The 23,013-nt window shown below is 41.4% G+C and overlaps 1 protein-coding gene and 1 long non-coding RNA gene across 4 annotated transcripts in view; one reads left to right on the top strand and one right to left on the bottom strand.

The window, feature by feature from the left end:
- LOC105498702 (riboflavin kinase) overlaps window positions 1-2,737 on the bottom strand; it is an 8,377-nt gene extending 5,640 nt beyond the window's left edge. Inside the window, exons 1-2 of one of the 2 annotated variants that reach the window (XM_011770957.3) lie at window positions 2,605-2,737; window positions 346-497 (exon numbers count right to left, since the gene is read on the bottom strand). In XM_011770957.3, coding sequence (XP_011769259.1) covers window positions 346-497; window positions 2,605-2,626 — 174 coding nt within the window. In that variant the 5' untranslated portion in view covers window positions 2,627-2,737. Of the gene's footprint in view, window positions 1-345; window positions 498-2,027; window positions 2,161-2,604 lie in introns of those variants that run through there. The other variant, XM_011770955.3, reaches the window with a different exon arrangement.
- On the top strand, window positions 2,220-23,013 carry LOC105498701 (uncharacterized). Of its 2 annotated transcripts, XR_011612436.1 has the most exons (6): window positions 2,220-2,357; window positions 2,570-3,294; window positions 6,308-6,420; window positions 20,507-20,623; window positions 21,466-21,607; window positions 22,814-23,013. It is a non-coding gene; the product is annotated as an uncharacterized lncRNA (long non-coding RNA). The 2 variants fall into 2 exon arrangements; XR_011612437.1 differs by lacking the exon at window positions 21,466-21,607 and having other exon boundaries at window positions 22,814-23,012.

Below are 23,013 nucleotides of genomic sequence, written 5' to 3'. Positions count from 1 at the left end.
TATCTATAGAAATACACAGAAAGCAATGAGAAAGGAATTAAAATGTCACTACAAAACAAAAAAGCACACTACCACAAAAGGCAGTAATAGAGGAAATGAGGGACATAAAAGTTATAAGGCATGTAAAAAACAAATAGCAAAACAGTAGATGTCCCTCCTTATCAGAAATTACTTTAAATGTAAATGAGTTAAACTCTCCAATTAAAAGGCAGAGATTGCCCAAAATTCCAGTATTTGAACTATGCTGTGATTACCATTGATAAGCTATTTCTGCAACGAATACTGCAGTATATTACTCTACGTCATCATACCATTTTCAGTTACAGAGCAAAATATAATGCTTACCATAGACTTCTTCGTATTCTTGTAATATGGGTTCCATCCTATGCTCACCACCATCTTATGGACATCTCCACTTCCAACACTGGCCCAACCATAGTAAATGCCAGTGGATATATCAGCTGGAAGATTATCTACTACTTGCTCAGGAAAATTAGCTAAACAACAGAAGAAAATATTTTGAGTCTTACAAATTTTGTATTAAATGTCTGTAGCCGAGTGCAATGGCTCATGCCTGTAATTCTAGGACTTTAAGAGGCCAAGGCAGGAGACTCATGTTGAGCTCAGGGGTTTGAGACCAGCCAGGGTAACATAGCGAGATCTTGTCTCTACTAAAAAATTAAAAAATTAGCTGGGCAAGGTGGCCTGCACCTATAGTCTAAGCTACCAGAGAGGCTGAGGCAGGAGGGTCAGTTGAGCCCCACAGATGGAGGCTGTGGTAAGCTATGATCGCACCACCACTGCACTCCAGCCTGAGTGGCAGAGCCAGACTCTGTCTCAAAATAATAATAATAAACAAACATCTGTAAAAATCACATGCAAGGCTAATGTAAATCATTACATTCACAAAACTCCTACAACTTTGCCTATAATTATCAATCCCATCCTTACATTTTCCGGCTCAGATTTCCCTCTCATATTTATGTGGATAGGTTATGAATAAAGTACCAGGTAAGTATATAAAGCTCTCCAAAAAAAGCCATACTCTGAGTAGTAGGCAAAAAACAAGTACCAGAGTAGACGGATTTTTTTCAGATCTGTTCTTTCCTAACCAGGTACTGAATCACTTGAAAAATTTTTTTTTTTTTTTTTTTTTTGAGACGGTGTCTCACTCTGTCACCCAGGGCTGGAGGGCAGTGGCACGATCTCACCTCACTGCTGCCTCCCTCTCCCGGATTCAAGCGATTCTCCTGCCTCAGGTTCCAGAGTAGCTGGGATGACAGGCACGCGCCACCATGCCCGGCTAATGTTTGTATTTTTAGTAGAGACGGGTTTTTACCATGTTGGCCAGGCTGATCTCGAACTCCTGACCTCAGATGATCCGCCCGCCTCGGCCTCCCAAAGTGCAGGGATTATAGGCGTTGGCCACCAAGCCGGGCCAACGTTTCTTATTTTTGAAATACACAAGCTCAAGGCTGACTTAATAAGTCAAGACGCAGCCCTGGCATGTATTTCTAAGGATGAATTACAGTCAGGTCTCCATTATTGAAATTAAGGTAGACCGACCAAGAAGGTTAGCTGACTCTCATTCAACTACCTATGTTATCATTTGGACACCACATAATTACAAATTAAAAACAAAACCACCTAAGAGCCGGTTTGCGAGTTCAGCCGATCTGGCCCACGATTCGTCTCTAATGGACAAGACAAGCGTCATGCTTGACCAGCTGTACCTCGGCTGGCCAGAGAGGCGTGAACCACGGATCCCGCGATTCAACTCCGGCTTCCCGCTCTCACCACCCCTCAACCCCGTCCCCGCGGAGCTCGGAGCCAGAAGCAGGGACCAGCTCCCTCAACCTGGCCAACGGTCCTCCGCCGCAGACAAGGGGATCCCGGAGGAGGAAGGAAGGATGTCCCCTTTGCCCGCGGTCCGGAGGCCCCACGACCCAGTCCCGAGTCCCCGGCTGCAGTCTCTCCCCGCTCCCCACGTGACCCGGCCCGGGGGACTCTGGCCGCCCTGCTCTCACCTGTGGGGATGCCCAGCTGCTTGGAGCCGCGGCCGAAGCCCCGCACCACTTGGCCCCGGCAGAAGTAAGGCAGATGCCTCATAATGCAGTCTGCTCGGGGCATGAGCTGCGGCCCGGTCTGCGCGTCCTGCGGAGCCGCCGTCGACGCGGTGCCCAGACCCCGGACCAGTCGGGGGCAGAAGCGTGAGCTCTGCCTGCCGCGGGGGCGCAGCAGGGGCCGCACTACGCCGACCACACGCGGCGGCGGATCCCTGATGCCGCCGACCCAACAAATGCCGCCCGGCAACCCAAAAGCTGCGTCTCCGCTGGCTGGCAGCTGAGACAGCCGAAGTAAGTGCCGGGTGTGGGCGGGGTGTGGGGAGGAGGCGGCCCGACGCCCAAAGCCGGCCTCCGCGCTGCCGGCGTGCGCTCGCTTCCTCAGCCCAACTCCCCGAGCCCGCTCGGCTTCCGTAGCCCCGCCCCCACCAAGAGCCCCGCCCGCCCGCGGCTGCCGCGCCCCGCGGCGCCCAAGGTCAATATCCCGGGTTTCGTTTCACCCTCAGGCAATGGGAACTAATGTGGAAACCCGGTTTTCAACCTGCGAGCTGCGAAAGCACCATTCTCGAACAATTCTGTTTTGTTTTGTTTTTTTCTCCTTCCTCCTCTTCATAACAATCCGGAAGCCAAAGCGAGACGCTCTTTAGTTTCTTGGCAACCGCTGGATTGAACGTCAGGCATCACTCGTTCCTTTCGCCCTTTAAGTATTTATTAAAGCTCCAAAATTCAGCTCAAAGATCGCCTCTTCACAGAGGCTTTTCCTGGCCGCCCTACCGGAAGTGGTCGTCCTCCTCCGGGACCATTGACCACGTTCCGGAGTTACTAATATATTCGAATGTAAGCTCCAGGGGAGCAGTCCCTGTCTGTGACGCTGATAACCCCAGTTACCGAGATGGGCGGTGACTGTCCCCTCCAGGCTGTCTCCTTGACAACTTCACAAGCCGGATAACAGGCCGTCCCGCTACTGCAATGCAAATAGAGGCCTTCAGACCCTCGGAGCTGTAAACACGCACGCTCCTAGGGAAGTAGCTCTGGGCTCACTCACAGGAAAAGCAGGGTGCAAGGTTATTAAGAAGGTGCATCCTCTTACCTCTCAAAGACAAAGAAGTTTTTAAATTTATTTTTAAAATTTTTAATCAATGGAATCCAGAGAAGTTGGTTTTTTTCTTTTTTGGTCTATACGTTTGTATACAATTCTGTCCAGACCATGTAGTCTCTTTCTACCTTACATGTATGTATCTCTGTTAATATTTACCTGATATTAAATTTATGTTCTAGGCCAGGCGCAGTGGCTCACGCCTGTATTCCCGGTAGTTTGAGAGGCCGATGGGGGAGGATTGACTGAGCCCAGGAGATCGAGGCTGCGGTGAGCTATGATCACGCCCCTGCACTCCAGCCTGGGTGACAACAGTCAAAGAACTAGAGAAGAGGAAGGAAGGGAGGGAAGGGAAAGGAAAGGGGAAGGGAAAGTGAAAGGGAAGAAAAGGAAAGGGAAGGGAAGGGGAGGGAAGGGGAGAAGGACCCAAAGAAGCAGTTATGGTTGGTTACTTATCTATACGGAACTAAACAAAGAATAATGAGAATAACGATAATAGTAATACCGGTAGTAACAGTAGTAATAGCAAGTTGTGAAAAGCAATTAAATTATCTGGAGACGCTTAAGAGTTATTTTAGCAAGGTCTGTACAGGATTCTCTCACTCTTGACTCCCGTCCTTAATAAGAATGTTGCATTCCTTCTAATATAGGGAGGATGTCTTTCACATGGTAATTTCATCTGCTTCTAAGAAATAGAAAAGAGGTCAGAATGATTTTTTTGTATCTACTGTTTTTCAAGTGCTTTTAATGCAAAGTAGTCAATATGCAAGAATGGCATATTTTTAACTTCATCAGCAGTGATATACCAAATAAGAAAAGCCTGGAGGTGAGAACTTGATAAATCATCCCTGGGTCTTACTCCACTAAGCCCTGGGTTGCAAGAAGGTATGAGAATTAAATGAGATAAAATAATTAAATGAGTCATAGGAGGTAAATGAGGAGTGGTGGTTTTAAGAATAGAGAAAATGCTAAGGATTTTTCACACTGTCTCGTGTAATCCTCTCATCAGCTTTGTTGGAAAGCATTAACCTAAACGTATAAAAAGGACGGGGAGTGGTGGCTCACACCTGTAATCCCAGCACTTTGGGAGATCCAAGGCGAGCAGATTCCTTGAGCGGAGGAGTTCAAGACCAGCCTGGACAAAATAGGGAGACTTCCGTCTATACAGAAAATTTTTAAATAAAAATAAGAAAGAAAGAAAAAGAGAAAAAAGAAAAGAAAAGAAACAATAAAAAGAAAAGAAAGAAGAAAGAAAAGAAGAGGAGAAAGTAAGAAAGAAAATTTTAAAAATCAGCCAGGGCCTGGCACAGTGGCTCATGCCTGTAATCCCAGCACTTTGGGAGGCTGAGGCCAGTGGATCACTTGAGCTCAGGAGTTGGAGACCAGCCTGGGCAACATGGTGAAACCCAGTTTCTACAAAAAATACAAAAATTAGCCAGGAATGGTGGCGCTCGCCTGTGGTCCTAGATTTACCAGAGGCTGAGGCACGAGAGTCTCTTGAACCTGGCGGCAGTTGCAGTGAGCTGGAGATCACGCCATTGCACTCCAGCCTGGGCGACACAGCGAGACTGTCTCAGCCAGGTGGTGGTGGCTCGTGCCTATAGCCCCAGCTACTTGGGAAACTGAGGAGTGAGGATCGCCTGAGCCCCGGAATCTGAGGCAGCAGTGAGCTATGATTGAACCACTGCACTCCAGCCTAATGACAAAGTGAGACACAATCACTAAAAAATAAATAAATAGGCCGGGCGCAGTGGATCTCGCCTGTAATCCCAACACTTTGGGAGACCGAGGCAGGGGGATCACCTGAGGCCAGGAGTTCAATACCAGCCTGGCCCACGTGGCAAAACCCCCGTCTCTACTAAAAATACAAAAATTAGCCAGGCATGGCAGTGAACGCCTGTAATCCCAGCTACTCGAGACGCTGGGGCGGAAGAATCTCTTGAACCCAGGAGGCGGAGGTTGCAGTGAGCTAAGATTGTTCCATTGTACTCCAGCCTGAGTGACAGAACAAGACTCCTTCTCAACAAAAATAAATAAATAAATAAATAAGGAGAGACTTGTAGAATGTTTAAGATGGAACAGTCAGGCTCCAATCTTTAAAACTACCATTTACATGTCAAGTCATATGGGTAATTACTGTGTAATCAACATAGGATATAGAAGAAAGAATTATTATTATTATTTTTTAAATTATTTATTTATTTATTTGTTTTTTGCCAGAGTCTCACTCTGTCACCCAGGCTGGAGTGCAGTGGTGCGATCTCGGCTCACCGCAACCTCCACCTCCCAGGCTCAAGCGATTCTCCTGCTGCAGCCTCCCGAGTAGCTGAGACTACAGGTGTACACTACCACGCCCGGCTAATTTTTGCATTTTTAATAGAGACAGGTTTTCATCATGTTGGCCAGGCTGTTCTGCAACTCCTGGCCTCAAGTGATTCGCCTTCCTCGGCCTCCCAAGAAGGAAGAATTCTGATCATTTTCTACCACTGCTCAATATCATTCAATGGCTCCTCCCCTCTGAAGAATAAACCCTCCAAGAATTGTACTTCTCTTTTTTTTTTTTTTTTTTTTCGAGACGGAGTCTCGCTCTGTCGCCCAGGCTGGAGTGCAGTGGCGTGATCTCGACTCACTGCACGCTCCGCCTCCCGGGTTCGTGCCACTCTCCTGCCTCAGCCTCCGGAGTAGCTGGGACTACAGGCGCCCGCCACCGCGCTCGGCTAATTTTTTTTTTTTTTTTTTTTTTTTTGTATTTTTAGTAGAGAGAGGGTTTCACCATGTTAGCCAGGATAGTCTCGATCTCCTGACCTCGTGATCCGCCCATCTCGGCCTCCCAAAGTGCTGGGATTACAGGCGTGAGCCACCGCGCCCGGCCGAATTGTACTTCTAAGAACTCCCATCAAGTATTTAATCTGTTGATCAAAGCAGACCCCTCCACCTTGCTTCAGAGGCCAAAGAATATGCTTCAAATAATTTTTATTATTTTTCTTATTCATTTGACTCCCAAAGTATGCTACCTAGCATAAATCTAGAGTTAAAAATGTATGTATCTTTGCCAAACTTAACTGCTTTTAACCAAGGAAGTATTCTAAAATATGCTTTTTATTTCCCCCTCTGAACTGCACTTACACATCCTTTCATCTGCCTGTAGGGAAAGACTCCACATCTCTGGTTTAAGTTGTCTCTGTAGAAAGAAGGATCACAAATGAGACTAAAGAGAAAGTAGAACTGGCAACTTGTGAAGGAAAAGAAGGCCCACTCTAAGTAAGTAATAAAAAATGACCCACTCTAAGTAAGCAATAAAAAATGAATCTGAAGAATTCTTAAAATTCAGCAATAAGAAAATAAGCAACTCAATTTAAAAATGAGCAGAAGATCTGAGTAAGCATATGAAAAGATGTTCAACATCATATATCATGAGGGAAATACACATTAAAACAACAGTGAGATACTACTATATACCAATCAGAATGGCCAACATTCAGAACACTGACAACACCAAATGCTGGCAACGATGCAGAGCAACAGGAACTTTCATTCATTGTTGGTGGGAATACAAAAATGGTACCGCCCCTTGGAAGACAGTATGGCAGTTTCTTATAAAACTAAACATACTTTTACTGTATTATCCAGAAATTGTGCTCACTTATATTTAATCAAATGAGGTGAAAACTTTTGTCCACACAAAAACCTATTTGTTTTTACCCCAATCCATTTTTATTCCTACTCCCACTGAATGCAAATGGAACAGATGAATGGATGTTTTATTTCTATTTTATTTTATTTTTATTTTGTTTCGCATGGATGTTTATAGCAGCTTTATTCAGAATTGCCAAAACGTGGAAGCAGGTGAGACGTCCTTCAATAGGTGAATGGATAAACAAACTGTTGTGTATTCATATAATGCCATACTATTCTGTACTAAAAAGAAATGAGCTATCAAGCCACAAAAAGACATAGAGGAAACGTAACTGCATATTACTAAGTGAAAGAAGCTGGTCCGAAAAGGCTACATACTGCATGATTCCAATTATATTACATTCTGGATAAGGCAAAACTATGGAGACAGTAAACAGATCAGTGGTTACCAGGGTTTGGGGAAGTTGGAGGTAGGAGGGAGGGATGAATGTGAAGCACAGGGGATTTTTAGGGCGGTGAAACTATTCTGCATGATACTGTCCTCATGAATATATGACATTATGCATGTATCGAAACCCATAGAACTATACAGCAACAGCAGTTGCCAACCTAAAACTGCTCTAAATAGTAGAGTCTATTAGTTTTTGAATAATTAATCTAAAAATTGCTAACTTGGAGTCTGACATCAAGGTTCACACCTTCCACACCTAAATAGTTACCAAGTCTCTCCCAATCCATTTTTACCCCTCCTCCCACTGAATGCAAGTCATGACCTCTTACCTGCACAGGTGTAGCCAACTCTCCATTCTCCCAGTCTTAGATTTGACACCAGTCTCTCTCAACCGCTTTTTCATGCTGCAATAACCTTTCAAATGCCAATCTGATAACATCACACTAAAAGTCATGTTGTGCTTCCCCTTGTCTTAGGATCAGTCTAAACTAAACCATTGTTACAGATTCTCCCTATCACACCCCACAGCTCCTGCCTCTAAAATCTCTACCCAGAAGCCCTAGGGAACTTTTCCAGTTCCTCTAACTCACTCTTTGGACTTCGTATAAACAGACTTCCTAGCATGAGACAATGCTACCAGTAGACCAGAGAGCAAGAGAACCCTGTGAGTTAGGTATGCTTGACAATGCCTTCCAGAGAGGTGGGACTTAAGCTGGAGCCTTGGGGCATGTGTGAATCCACTAAACAGAGAAGAGGAAAGAAAAGTGTCTAGCTAGGGAGAGTTCCTGTGATCATATTTCCAAGAAAGGGATGTGCAATAAACAAGCCAGAACTACTGAACTCTACTGAGAGGTGATAGAGCTTAGTAGTAGGTAAGAGGGACTCTGGCTCTTACACCAGTTTCCTGTCTGTGAGAAAGGAATAATCACCATAGCACCTCATAAAGCATTTGAAAGATTTAAGACTTAATGCATGTGAAGCAACTAAATCAGTGTGTAACGTGTAGTAAGCCTTCTGTATTGGCTATTATGATGATGATTACCTGATGATCTGTTATAGAAAATTCATTGTAACCAGACTACAGTCCAAATAAGCTTGGCTGAGTATAAGTGTCTTCAGAATTCTACCTTGGAAAACAGACATGTAAAATCCCACATAAAAGCCCAATATAGAAAATAAATAATGTTTTATTTATTTATGTATTTACATATTTATTTTAGAGATGGGATCTTGCTATGTTGCCCAGTCTAGAGTGCAGTGGCTATTCACAGGCAAACTCATCGCACGCTACAGCCTTGAAATCCTAGAATTAAGCCATCTGCCTGCCTCAGCTTCCTGCATAACTGGAACTACAGGTGTACAATGCCATGCCATATAAACAAGTGTTATAACCACAAATGTATTTGTGGTTTAAACTCACAAAATTTACTACATATAGTATATATTTACTCAATAAGAACACACTAATGAAGTTTACAGTGTAAAGAAAGAAAACTAATATTTTTTCCTCACCCCTAATGCGTTCTTAGAAGGGACCCCCGTAACAAAAAACAGAATAACAAAGTAAGAGCAAAAACAAATATTTATTATCATGTATATTTTATTATGTATACAGGAGATGCCCAGGGAATGAATAATTCTCAAAGAGATGACTCAGACCTCTAGCTTATATAAACTTCAATAAAGAACATTAAGGCCCAGCACAGTGACTCACTGCTATAATCCCAGCACTGTGGGAGGCTGAGGCCAGAGGATCCCTTGAGCCCAGGAGGTCGAGGCTGCAGTGAGCCATGATCATGCCACTGCACTCCAGCCTAGGTGACAGAGTAAGAGCCTGTCTCAAACAAACAAACAATCAAAAAACACACTAAATTTCTAAATTTAGTACAAGACAGAGGAAAAGAACTTTGAATCTCTAGAGGTGGCAAATTGTGGGAAGGCAAAATAATGGTAGATGAAGTCCACTTAGCAACGCTTATTAATGTAGATTCCTCTTGTGCCATCTCCAGCCAGATGAGGGCTAAAGTTATCTTCAGTGGTTAACTTTTGTCCTTCCAGGTAGAGGGGGAAGAAGGGCACCTTTTTCTTTGTAAATCTGTGTCCTGCCACTAGGTAAAAAGAGGAAGGGCAGAGAGCTTTCGTATATCTGCTTCCTCCCACTTGCTCTTAGCTTAAAACATTTTATGTCAAAGAGGCATGTTTTTTGGTTAACACATCTGGTTTTCCTTCAACACTCTCAACGACATCCAAATTTGGTTCTTATCACTGTTTGTACTATTTTATCATATTAAATTCAGAAAACGTATTTTAAAATAACGTTTTGAAAACTAAATTCATAAAAGACATTTTTAAATGAAATGTGCTTTGAATATTTAGAACCTTTTGTAGCAACACAGATTGTAAATTACTCATCTGGTCTAACATTGTTATTTTGCACCAAAAAAGCAGACTGAACGTATGACCTGCTAAACCCAAAAGAAGACAGACAGTCTACAAAATGCTGAGAAACCATCCATCCCTTTGACAATGGACCTAAGATCACCTTTTCTGGAAGAGTTAAGTGATCAGGTCTGTCTGCTATATGCAGCTATTCATAATAACCCATAATGAAATGTTTATTTGGCTGATTTTTTTTTTTTTTTTTTTTGAGACAGAGTCTCACTCTGTTGCCCAGGCTAGAGTGCAATGGCATGATCTCAGCTCACTACAACCTCTACCTCCTGGGTTCAAGCGATTCTCCTGCCTCAGCATCCTGAGTAGCTGGCATTATTACAGGCATGTGCCACCACGCCAGGCTGATTTTGGTATTTTTAGTAGAGACAGGGTTTCACCATGTTGGCCAGGCTGGTCTCGAACTCCTGACCTCGTGATCTGCCAGGCTGGGCCTCCCAAAGTGCTGGGATTACAGGCGTGAGCCACCATGCCCAGCCCGGATTGTTTAATAAATATACCACACATATGGAAATGGAAAGTTGTCAGTAGTACTAATAAATAATTCTTATACTTGTATGGAATGTAAACCAAATTTTGTCAACTTCTACCCACATGAGACATTAAAAATATCTCTGGAAAATTAGATTCTAATGTCAGGTCAAGCCTGAAAACCAAGAGCTTACCTAAAATATCAAATGTTTTAGAGAAAGGTATTCCTTCCTTCATCTATTCATTCACTGGCTGCTTTAATAGGGTCCAGTCCAAATCAAGGGTGTGATGATTACTAATTTTTAAAAATCTATACTCCATAAATATTTGAGTACCTACTGTTCCTTGTGTATTTCCCGTATGGATTTTTTATTTTTGTTTTTTGTTTTTGCAATGAGCAAAAATTGCTTGTATTACGGGGGAAAAACTATGCAAATACAATGTTAAGTTCTCACCACCAAAATCAAAAGCACTACGAGAATTTCATTCCTCATGCATCCACAAGGTGGCATATTACAATTTTGCTTTTTACTGACATGAACCTAGAACTGCGGTGACACGTGAAGTAAGAACTGCAAATGGAAAATGAAAGTTAGGGAATGAGGTTCATCGGGCCCTGTGCTAGACACGGGAGGATTCTGTACTCAGAAATGTTTGGCTTGCTCATTGCTTCATGTGCTTGGATTTGGTTCTTTGGTGAAGCATGGCTGTTGTATTCTACCTTCTTCCTCAATCACAAAAGATAAAAAGACTGTCTTAATTTGGAAAGTTAATGTTTTTTGGTGCTTCCTCTGAATATATATATATTTCACTATAGAAGAATAAAATGGAGAAAGAGAAAAAGGAGGAGAAGAGCACCTAGAATTATAGATAGAAGAATTCAGACTTCTTTCCCATTTAAAAAAATGTTTTTTATTATACATTTGGTGCAATGATGGTATAGGAGATTAAGATGCTAAAAATTTCTGGGATGAGAGAGAAGAAAAACTTTCTAACACTGGACTGTTTTCATAATAATGAGTAAATACGTCTGAGATTCTGGAGATGAACTTTCACCTCTGTTCAGAATAATACCCCTTTTAAGGCACGATTTACTGATTGTGAAATTAACCATTCTTTAGTGTCCATGACAGGTGTCTGACTTGTGTTCTCTCAAATTCATGATACCTTTGGCATGTGACTGCCATGGCAAAAATATAGGTGTTACCAACAGTAATTACATATTTAATTATTTCAGTTTGTCTTCAAAATTACTGGTGTTTTCCTCCTTTTTTCTCACAATGGCGATATAACATTTTAGGAACTTTTTTTAATTTTAGAAATTTTTTCTGTCCAATATATAAAATAATACAGTTACATAGAAAATTGGTCTAATCTGCCGGGCCGTCAGCATGGACTATATATTTAGAAGATGAAAAACAAAAGTGTATCATGGGGGGGTAGTATAGATTGGAAAATTATTACCAGTTGAATAAAAAATAGTAGGGTAAATTAAAAATGCTCGCAAATACTTCTTCACTCCTTTTATTGAGAGGGGGAAGCCCATTTCCTCTCCCCATTAAAACTGACCTGATTGTGAAATTTGACCAATAAAATTTGACAGAAGTGATGTCGTGTAACTTCAGAGGTGTACTTACAGAGATCTGCAGCAACTCTGTGATAGGCTTTGAACGCTCTCTGTTAGAAGCTGGGCATGATATAAGTCCAGCTACCCTTCTAGAGAAAGAGATATGAAGAGAGGCCTGAAGTATCCTGGACATTTCAGTCTCAAATGAGCTCCCGGAAGAAATACCACGCAGGTGAGCCCCAGGCAAACTAGAAAATAATTTGAAATAACAGATTATTTTAAGTCATCAGTTTTTTTTGTTGTTGTTATTGTTTGGGGTTTTTTTTTTTCTTTTTTTTTAAACAGGGTCTTGCTCTGTGGCCCAGGCTGGAGAGCAGTGGCGCGACCTCAGCTCTCTGCAATCTCCACCTTCCAGGTTCAAGATTCTCTTGCCTCAGCCTCCAGAGTAGCTGGGATCACAGGCGCACACCACCACACCTGGCTAATTTTTGTATATTTTTCTAGAGATGGGATTTTACCATGTTGACCAGGCTGGTCTCGAACTCCTGGCCTCAGATTATCCACCCCCCTCAGTCTCCCAAAGTGCTGAGATTACAGGCATGAGCCACCAGACCCAACCCAAGTCATCAAATTTTGAGGTGGTTTGTTCTACAAAAATAGTCAAACCAGCTAGTGAGCTCTGTTTTGCCAATACTTTTTTCCTTTAAATAGACTTTTTTTAAAAAGCAGCTTTAGGTTCACAGAAAAATTGAGAAGTACAGAAAGTTCCCATATACTTCCTGACCTTCAACACACACACACACACAGCCTCCCTCACTATAGACATCCTGCACTAGGCACTAGAATGTATATGTTACAACTGATATACCTACATTGACGCATTATCACCCCAAGTCTGTAATTTACATGAGAGTTCACTCTTGGAGTTACACATTCTATGGGTTTGGACAAAGGAATACTAACCTGTATCCAACATTATCATATCATACAAAGTATTTTCACTGCCTTAAAAATCCTCTGTGCTTTGCTTATTCATCCCTCCCTCACCCCTAATCCTTGACAACCACTGATCTTTTTACTGTCTTCATAGTTTTGCTCTTTCCACAGTCACATATAATTGGAATTATAAAGGATGTACCATTTTCAGACTGCCTTCTTTCACTTAAAAATATGCAGTCAAGGTTCCTCCACATCTTCATGGCTTGATGGCTCATTTACTTTTAGTATAGAATAATATTCCATTGTCTGTATGTATCACAGTCTATTTTCCTATTCAAGGACGTCTTGATTGCTTCCAAGTTTTGGCAATTCTGAATATAGCTGCTCTAAACATCAATCTGCAGGTGCTTGTGTGAATATAAGTTTTCAACTAATTTGGGTAAATACCAAAGAATACAATTGCTGGATCATATGGTAAGAGTATCTTTAGTTTTATAGGAAACTGCCAAACTGTATAACAAAATGACTACACCATTTTGCATTTCCACCAGCAATGAAGGAGAGCTCCTGTTGCTGCACATCCTTGCCAGCATTTGGTGTCGTTAGTGTTCTGGATTTGGGACCTTCCAATAGGCCTATAGTAGTAATTTGCATTTCTCTGATGACATATCATGTGGAGCATCTTTTCATATGCTTATTTGCCATCTGTATATCATCTTTGGTGAAGTGTCTGTTCAGGTCTTTTGCTCATTTAAAAACATCAGACCAGTTGCAGTGGCTCATCCCAGCACTTTGGGAGGCCAAGGTGAGAGGACTGCTTGAGCCCAGGAGTTCAAGACAGCCTGGGCAACATAGTGAGACCTTATATCTACAAAAAAAATTTTAAAAATTAGCTGGGCATGGGTGATGCATGCCTGTAGTTCCAGCTACTTGGGAAGCTGAGGTAGAAAGATCACTTGAGGCTGGGAGATCAAGGCTACAGTGAGCTATGATTGTGCCACTGCACTCCAGCCTAAGCAACAGAGCAAGACCCTGTCTCAAAAAAAAATAAAATAAAATAAAGAAAGAAAAAAAAAGAAAGAAAGAAAGAAAAGAAAAGAAAAAATGAAAAAGAAAAAAGAACAAATCGGCCAGGCGCGGTGGCTCAAGGCTGTAATCCCAGCATTTTGGGAGGCCAAGGCGGGAGAGTCACAAGGTCAGCAGTTCAAGACCAGCCTGTTCAATATGGTGAAACTCTTTCTCTACTAAAAATACAAAAATTAGCCAGGCGTGGTGGTGTGCACCTGTAGTCTCAGCTACTCAGGAGGCTGAGGCAGGAGAATTGCTTGAACTCAGGAGGCAGAGGTTGCGGTGAGCCAAGATTGTACCACTTTGCTCCAGCCTGGGCAACAGAGCAAGACTCCATCTGAAAAAAAGAAAAAATCATCACGTTGTTCACTTTCTTCTTGTTGAGTTTTTTTTTTTTTTTTTTTTTTTTTTTTTTGAGACGGAGTCTCGCTGTGTCGCCCGGGCTGGAGTGCAGTGGCCGGATCTCAGCTCACTGCAAGCTCCGCCTCCGGGGTTTACGCCATTCTCCTGCCTCAGCCTCCCGAGTAGCTGGGACTACAGGCGCCCGCCATCTCGCCCGGCTAGGTTTTTGTATTTTTTAGTAGAGACGGGGTTTCACCGTGTTAGCCAGGATGGTCTCGATCTCCTGACCTCGTGATCCACCCGTCTCGGCCTCCCAAAGTGCTGGGATTACAGGCTTGAGCCACCGCACCCGGCCCTCTTGTTGAGTTTTAAGAGTTCTGGCCAGGCACAGTGACTCATGCCTGTAACCCCAGCACTCTGGGTGGCTGAGCTGGGTGAATCACTTGAGACCAGGAGTTCAAGACCAGCCTGACCAACATGGCAAAATCCAGTTTCTATTAAAAATACAATAATTAGCTGGGCATGGTGGCACACACCTGTAATTCCAGCTACTCAGGAGGCTGAGGTGCCAGAATCATTTGAACCCCAAAGGCAGAGGTTGCAGTGAGCTGAGATTGTGCCTCTGCACTTCAGCCTGGGCAGCAGAGCGAGACGCCATCTCAAAAAAAATAAAATAAAAAGTCATTCCCATACACAAGGTCATCTAGATTTTCTCCTGTGTTATCTTCTAGGAATTGTATAGTTTTGCATTTTACAAAATGATCCATTTTGAGTTCCTTTTTTTTTTTTTTTTTTAGTTTCTGGGTCAGTATTCTCTATTGCCACACTGTACTGCACTGTATTTACACTTCAAATTTCTAAAATAGCGTTTGTATATTATAATAGTTATTTTTCTCATTTTGAACTAATTTTGGGGATGAGTACAAGGTCTATGTCTATATTCTTTTTTTTTTCTCCTGCATGTAGATGTACAGTTGTTCCCGCAGCATTTCTTGAACAGACTATTATCCATTTTCTCCTTTGCTCCTTTGTGAAAGATCAATTCACTATATTTATTTGAGTCTATATCTGCTGCTCTGTTCTGTTCCATTGATCTGTTTGTCCACTCTTTCATCAACACTACTAAGTCTTGATTACTTCATAGTAAATCCTGTAGCTTTATGGTAAATCCTGAAGTCAGGTAGTGTCAGTCCTCTGACTAACACTCATGCATGATTATGTTGGCTATTCTGGGTCTTTTGTGTCTCCATATAAACTTAAGAATCAGTTTGTCAGTATCACAAAATAACTTGCTGGGAATTTGGTTGGTATTGTGTTGAATCTATAGATTGCATTGAGAAGAATGGACATCTTAACAATATTGAATCTTCCAATCCTTGAACATGGAATACCTCTTCATTTCTTTAGCTCTTCTTTATTTCATCAGAGTTTTGTAGTTTTTCTCATATAGATCTTGCACGTATTTTGTTAGATTGATACTTAAGTATTCCATATTTTGGGGTGTTAATATAAATGGTATTCATATTATGTTTTAAATTTCTAATTCCACTGGTTAATTGCTGATATACCAGAAAGGAATCAAATTTTGTATATTAATCTTGTATCCTGCAACCTTGCTATACTTACTTATTAGTTCCAGGAATTTTTTGTTGTAGTGGTTGATTCTTACGGATTTTCCACATAAACGTTCATGTCATCTGCAAACAAAGACAGCTTTATTTCTTCCTTCTCAATCTGCATACCTTTTATTTCTATTTCTTTTCTTACTGCATTAGTTAGAACTTCCAAGTATGATTTTGATAGGGAGTAGTAAGAGAGGAAATCTTTGACTTGCTCCTGCTCTGGGAAAGCTTCTAATTTTTCATCATTAGCTGTGGGGTATTTTTGTAAATGTTCTTTATTCTATTGAAAAAGTTCCCCTTTATTCCTTATTTCCTGAGTTTTTGTCATGAATGGGTATTGTTTTTGTCAAATAATTGTTCTGCATCTATTAATATGATCACGTTTTTTCTTTTTTAGTCTGTTGAAATGATGAATTATTAAATCATTAATTTTCAAATGTTGAACCAGGCTTACATACTGGGAATAAATTTCCTTGGTCATGTATATAATTTTTTTTCTTGCAGCTTCAGTTCAAAGAATCTTTTTACACATTGTTGGATTTAACTTGCTAATATTGAGAATTTTTGTATCTATGTTCATGAGAGATACTGGTCTGTAGTTTTCTTGAAATATCTTTGATTTTGGTATTAGGATAATGCTGGCCTCATAGAATGAGTTGGAAACCATTTCGTCTGCTCCTATTTTCTTTTCTTCTTTCTTTCTTTTTTTTTTTTTTTTTTTTTTTTTACGACGGAGTCTCGCTGTGTCACCCAGGCTAGAGTGTTGAGTGGTGCTCTCTCAGCTCACTACAGTCTCTGCCTCCCAGGTTGATTCTCCTGCCTCAGCCTCCCAAGTAGCTGGGATTAGAGGCATATGCCACGACACCCAGCTAATTTTTGTAATTTTTAGAAGAGATGTGGTTTCACCATGTTGGCCAGGCTGCTCTTAAACTCCTGACCTGAAGTGATCCACCCACCTCAGTCTCAAAAGTACTGGGATTACAGGTGTGGGCCACCACGCCTGGCCTCTCTACTTCTATTTTCTGAAAGAGATTGTAGAAAGTGAATACAATTTATTTCTTAAATATTTAGAAGAATTCACTGGTGAATTTATCTGGGCCTGATGTTTTTTGTTTTCGAAGGTTATAATTGATTCAATTTCTTTAATAAATACAGACTTATTCAGAATGTATATTTCTTCTGTGTGAGTTTTGGCAAATGTGTCTTTAAGGAATTAGCCTATTTTACTTAAATTATCAGATTTGTGGACATATAGAGTTTCTTATTTCTTTATGATCCTTGTAGTGTTCACAGGATTTGTAGTGATGTCCTCTCTCTCATTTCTGATATTAGTAACTTGTATGTCTCTCTTTTTCTTGGCTAGCCTGGCTAGAGGCTTATTGATTTTATCAAAGAAACGGCATCTAGTTTCATTTATTTTCTTTATTGTTTTTATTTTTATTGATTTCTTTTTTGGGAATCAGGGGAGGTGATCAGAGTCTTGCTCTATCGCCCAGGCCGGAGTGCGGTGGCACAGTCTCGGCTCACTGTAACCTCCGCCTCCCAGGTTCAAGTGATTCTCATGCCTTAGCCTCCGGAGTAGCTGGGATTACAGGCACATGCCACCATGCCCTGCTAATTTTTGGTTTTTTAGTAGAGATGGTGTTTTACCCCATTGCCTGGCTGGTCTCGAACTCCTGACCTCAGGTGATCCACCTGCCTCGGCCTCCCAAAGTGCTGGGATTGCAGGCATGGGCCACCACACTCGGCTGATTTTTATTGATTTCTGGTCTAATTTTTATTATATCTTTTCTTCTGCTTGCTTGGGATTTAATTTGGTCCCCCCTTTTTTTTCTAGTTTCCTAAAGTGGAAGCTTAGATGACTGATTTTAGATATTTTTTCCTATCCAATATATGCATTTAATGCCTTAAATTTCCCTCTAAGTACTATTTTTACTGTATCCACACATTTTAATAAGTTGTGGTTTTATTTTAATTTACTTCAAAATATTTTAAAATTTTTCTTGAGATTTCTTCTTTGACCAATGTGTTAGAGTGTGGTTTAATTTCCAAGTATTTTGGGATTTTCTAGCTATCTTTCTGTTACTAGTTTCTAGTTTAATTCCACTGTGACCTGAAATAATATATTGGATGTTTTATAATCTTTAAAATTTGGGCTGGGCATGATGGCTCATGCCTGTAATCTCAGCACTTTGGAAGGCGGAGGTAGGTGGGTCACCTGAGGTCAAGAGTTGGAGACCAGCCTGGCCAACATGGTGAAACCCTGTCTCTACTAAAAATACAAAAATTAGCTGGTCACGGTGGCAAGCACCTGTAATCCCAGGTACTCAGGAGGCTGAGGCAGGAGAATCGCTTGAACCCAGGAGGCAGAGGTTGCAATGAGCTGAGATCATGCCATTATATTCCAGCCTGGGTGATGAGCGAAACTCCCTTCAAAAGCATTAATTAATTAATTAATTAATTAAAATTTATTAAGAGTGGGTGTGGTGGCTCATGCCTGTCATCCCAGCACTGTGGGAGGCCAAGGCAGGCAGATTATTTGAGCCCAGGAGTTCAAGACCAGCCTGGGCAACATAGCAAGACCTCGTCTCTATTTCTAAATAATAAAAAAAGTTTTAAAAAATAAACAACTAATAACATTTTTTAAGGTGTGTTTTAGGACCCAGAATGTTATCTATCTTGGTATATGTTCCATTTGAGTCTGAGAAGAATGTGTATTCTGCTGTTGTTGGGTAAAACAGTCTAGAAATGTCAATTATACCCCATTGATGGTGCTATTGAGTTCTGTTAGAGAGATACTGTCTCCAAGTATAACAGTGGATTCATGTGTTTCTCATTGTATTCCTATCCGTTTTTGCCTCACATATTTTAAAACTTTGTTGTTAGGCATAGATACACTGTGGATTGTTACGTCTTCTTGAAAATTGAGCCCTTTATCCATTATGTAATGCCATGCTTTATCCCTGATAATTTTCCTTACTCTGATGTCTGCTCTGTTTGAAATTAATATAACTGCTCCCACTCCCTTTTGATTAGTGTTAGCATGGAATATCTTTCTCCATCCCTTTACTTTTAATCTATATATGTCTTTACATTTAATCTGGGTTTCTACATAAACAACATATAGTTGAGTCTTGTTTTCTAATCCACTCTGACAATCTCTGTATTTTAATTGGTGTATTTAGACCATTGATATTAAAGTGATTATTGATATAAATGGATGTATATTTATAATATTTGTTACCTTTTCTATTCATTGTCTCTATTCCTTGTTCCTGTTTTTGACTTCCACTTTTTCCCTGCCATTTTGGTTTTTTTTATTTGTTTGTTTTTAAAATTTTTTATTATTATATTTTGAGTCAGGGTCACACTCTGTTGCCCAGGCTGGAGTGCAGTGGCATAATCATGGCTCACTGCAGCCTTAACGTCCTGAGCTCAAGTGATCCTCTTGCCTCAGCCTTCCACATAGCTGAAACTACACACGTATGCCACCATGTGTGGCTAATTTTTGTATGTTTTGTAGAGATGGTATCTTGCTATGTTGCCCAGGCTGGTCTTGAAATCCTGGGCTCAAGCCATCTGCCTGCCTCAGCCTCCCAAAGGCTGGCCAATTATGCTTCTTTTAAAAAATAATTTTTTGGCTGCTATACAGTTTGTGATATACGTTTACAACTAACTGAAGTCCACTTTCAATTAACACTATACTACTTTACAGGTAGTGCAAGTACTTTATGATAACAAAATATTTTTAAGCCTTCCCTCCTGTCCCTGGTATTATTGTGTAGTTCATTTCACTTAATAAATGCTTATATTTTCTTAGTGAACAAAAGCATCCATAAGCATAAGTGTATGTATATACATCCAATCAAATACATTTTGCCATTATTGTTTGAAACAAAATGTTATGTTAGACCAATTAAACATTTTTAAAGTTTTTATTTACCTTTACTTATTCTTCTCTAATACTCTATCTTTCTATATGTAGATCCACATTCCTGAACTATATTATTTTTCTTCTATGTGAAGAATTTCCTTAATATTTCTTAGAAGGCAGGTCTACTAGCAACAAATTTCCTTAGTGTTTGTTGGTCTCAGAAAGTCTTTATTTCTACTTCACTTTTGAAGAATAATTTCACAGGATACACAATTCTAGTTGGTAGTTTCTTTCTCTCACCACTTTAAATATTTCACTTGACTCTCTTTGTAGTAATTTCTTACAATTTTATGTCACCTCAGCATCCATTTTGAACATAGGTTTAATTTTCTCATATTGGAAGCAGGGCTTAGTCACCCTTGACACAGGTTCCGGTTCTCTACTTCATTCCAGTTCCTCAGTGTGGTTGATCCAGATATCTGCTTTATACGACTGCCTCCTGGTGACCACCTCCCTATCAGACAGCTAGATACAACCTACTTGACTCACCTTGCTGAACCCCCTACTGTGCAGATATGCCAGTGACCACTTTTCAGTCACAGCATGATTTCATGAACTTGTATCTACTTCCTCTAAACCCACTAATTAGAACTTCCCGAGGGAAACCTGCCTGGATAACGCCCTAGACCCCAGTAAAGGCTTCAGCCCATGGGTTCCTCATTCTCTCTCTTGCTTCTTGCCTGCTGATTGAGTGTACATGTCCCAAATAGCTCCCTACTTCCTGTTGGCCCCATGGGGCATGCTGCTGTCTTCTTTCTGGGATCTGAAAGTAATATACTCCTTGTGTTATTTCATGTTTTGTTTGAATTACTTCCTTTGTGTCTCACCTGAATGACACATCTAAACCTAACTTCTTTCCTGGCCAGGGCTCTCCTAAAGAATGGCTATCTTGGTAGAAATAAGCTGGACACAGGTCAGACAAGAGCCATAAGGACATCTGCCACTATAAACAAGTTTCCTGTGAGTGGGACACCTGGACACAGGTCAGACACTTAGACATCTGGCTGTTTGTCAGGCTAAAGAAGTATCTTATGAAAGACACATTGTAAACATTCACAACCAAATCTCCTGAAGCCATGTGAGAGAGGACAGGAATTTACTGCCATTCTCCAGAATGAGACATTAAGATGAAATTACAGAAAAATAGAACACTCTTCTTGCTTGTGTGGTTTCTGAGGAGAAGTTGGATGTAAATTTTATGTTTCTCCTCTATAGGTAAAGTGTTTTTTCCTGTGGCTTCTTTCAAGATATTTCTTTTTTTTTTTTTTTTTTTTTGAGATGGAGTCTCGCTCTGTCACCCAGGCTGGAGTGCAGTGGCAATCTTGGCTCACTGCAAGCCCCGCCTCCGGGGTTCATACCATTCTCCCGCCTCAGCCTCCCGAGTAGCTGGGACTACAGACGCCCACCACCACACCCGGCTAATTTTTTGTATTTTTAGTAGAGACGGGGTTTCACCGTGTTAACCAGGATGGTCTCGATCTCCTGACCTCGTGATCCACCTGCCTCGGCCTCGCAAAGTGCTGGGATTACAGGTGTCAGCCACTGCACCCAGAGGGCTGCTGGTTGACTATTTTTATGGTTATTTCTTGATTATATGATAAACAAAGAGTAGATTATTCATGAGTTTTCCAGAAAAAGGGTGGGGAGTTCCAGAAACTGAGGGTCTCTCCCCTTTTTAGAACATGCAGGGTGATTTCCAGAAGTTGCCATGGCATTTGTCATGGTGCTAGTAGGCGTGTCTTTTAGCATGCTAATTCATTATAACTAGCGTATAGTGAGAAGTGAGGACAACCAGAGGTCACTTTCATCTCCATCTTTGTTTCAGTGGGTTTTGGCTGGCTCCTTTACCACATCCTGTTTCATCAGTAGGGTCTTTACAACCTCTGACTTGTGATACCAGTCCTGTTGACCTCCAGTCTTACCCTGTGACTAAGAATGCCTAACCTCCTGGGATGGCAGCCAAGCAGGTCTGAGCTTTATTTCACCTAGCCCCTATTCAAGGTGGAGTTGCTCTCCTTTAAATGCCTCTGGCATTATAATTAGGTCTTAGTCCTTTAGTTAGCCTTTATGTGCCCTTTAACTGTGAACTTTTTTTTTTTTCCTTGAGACAGGGTCTCATTCTGTTGCCCAGGCTGGAGTGCAGTGGCATGATCATGGCTTACTGCAGCCTTGATTTGCTAGGCTCAGGTGATACTTCCACCTCAGCCTCCTGTGTAGACAGGCACACACCACCATACCTGGCTAATTTTTGTATTTCTTGTGGAGACAGAGTTTCACCATGTTGCTCAGGCTGGTCTTGAATTCCTGGGCTCAAGCAATCCACCTATCTCAGCCTTGCTAAGTATTGGGATTATAGGTGTTAGCCACCACACCTGACCTTGAGGGTGAACTTCACAAATTGTCTCTGCCTCTTGGATTTTTCCCCCACCTTAGGTGGGACAGGATGCCTAGTGGGAGCTGGAATTAAGTCTCACATATTCGTCAGAGTCCTATGCATACATATGTAATTAAGATGGTTTTTCTCTGTTAATTTATCATCTGTCAATTTAATTCATGGCCTAACCAAAGAACCTAGAAGGGTAGAGGAAAGCCATTTCCCTTCCCATGAAAAGCAAGAGTAGGGCAGTGTGTACAGTTTTCTCTTTACATAACCAGATATAAAATGGGATTCTTTGTTTTAACAAAGCATCAATAAAATAACTATTCAATGCCAAAGCACATGTGAAACAGATCTTCCACATGTAGAATTCACAAAGGAAGTTATTGACAATGAATTACACAATGCTTGGGCCCCCTCTATCCCCAGAAACACAAGAAAAACCTAAAACCCTGAGACTTCCTGTTTGTCTTTCCATTGTGATTTTGTATGGTGTGCCCACAAATCATTATTCAGTGTTTTTTTATTCTGCTGCCAAGATTGCTCTGATGCTTCCTGGTAATCACAGGGCCTGAAGCAGTAGCCAAGTATTATTGATATGGACAGGAGGCAGGGAAATACTGAATAGAAGAGGGCAGTTCCCTGGCAAAGGCCCCACCCACAAGCCTGGGCCCACAGCACTAAATAAGAACTTCACATTCCTGTTTTCCCACTCCAATGTTGCTTTTTCCAAAACTGCTCTGGCCCATCATACCTTCCATCCCATACCCATAAAAACCTCAAATTCCACTTACAGACAAGCAGAGTGGCATGGCAGAGAAGGAGAGAAGAGAAGAAGCATCTGAATGTAGAGATGAGTTTGACCGGGGACGGCCAAACTGCAGGGGAAGATTATCTTCCCACTCCATCCCCTTTCCAGCTCCCCATCCCACTAAGAGCCACCTCCTTTGCTCAATAAAACCTCTGCTGCATTCACCATCCTTCAAGTCCATGTGA

The sequence above is a fragment of the Macaca nemestrina genome, chromosome 14, assembly GCF_043159975.1.
Source record: "Macaca nemestrina isolate mMacNem1 chromosome 14, mMacNem.hap1, whole genome shotgun sequence".
NCBI lineage: Eukaryota > Metazoa > Chordata > Mammalia > Primates > Cercopithecidae > Macaca > Macaca nemestrina.
Note: the sequence above shows the minus strand (reverse complement) of the source record. Positions and strands in the feature narration are given on the sequence as shown.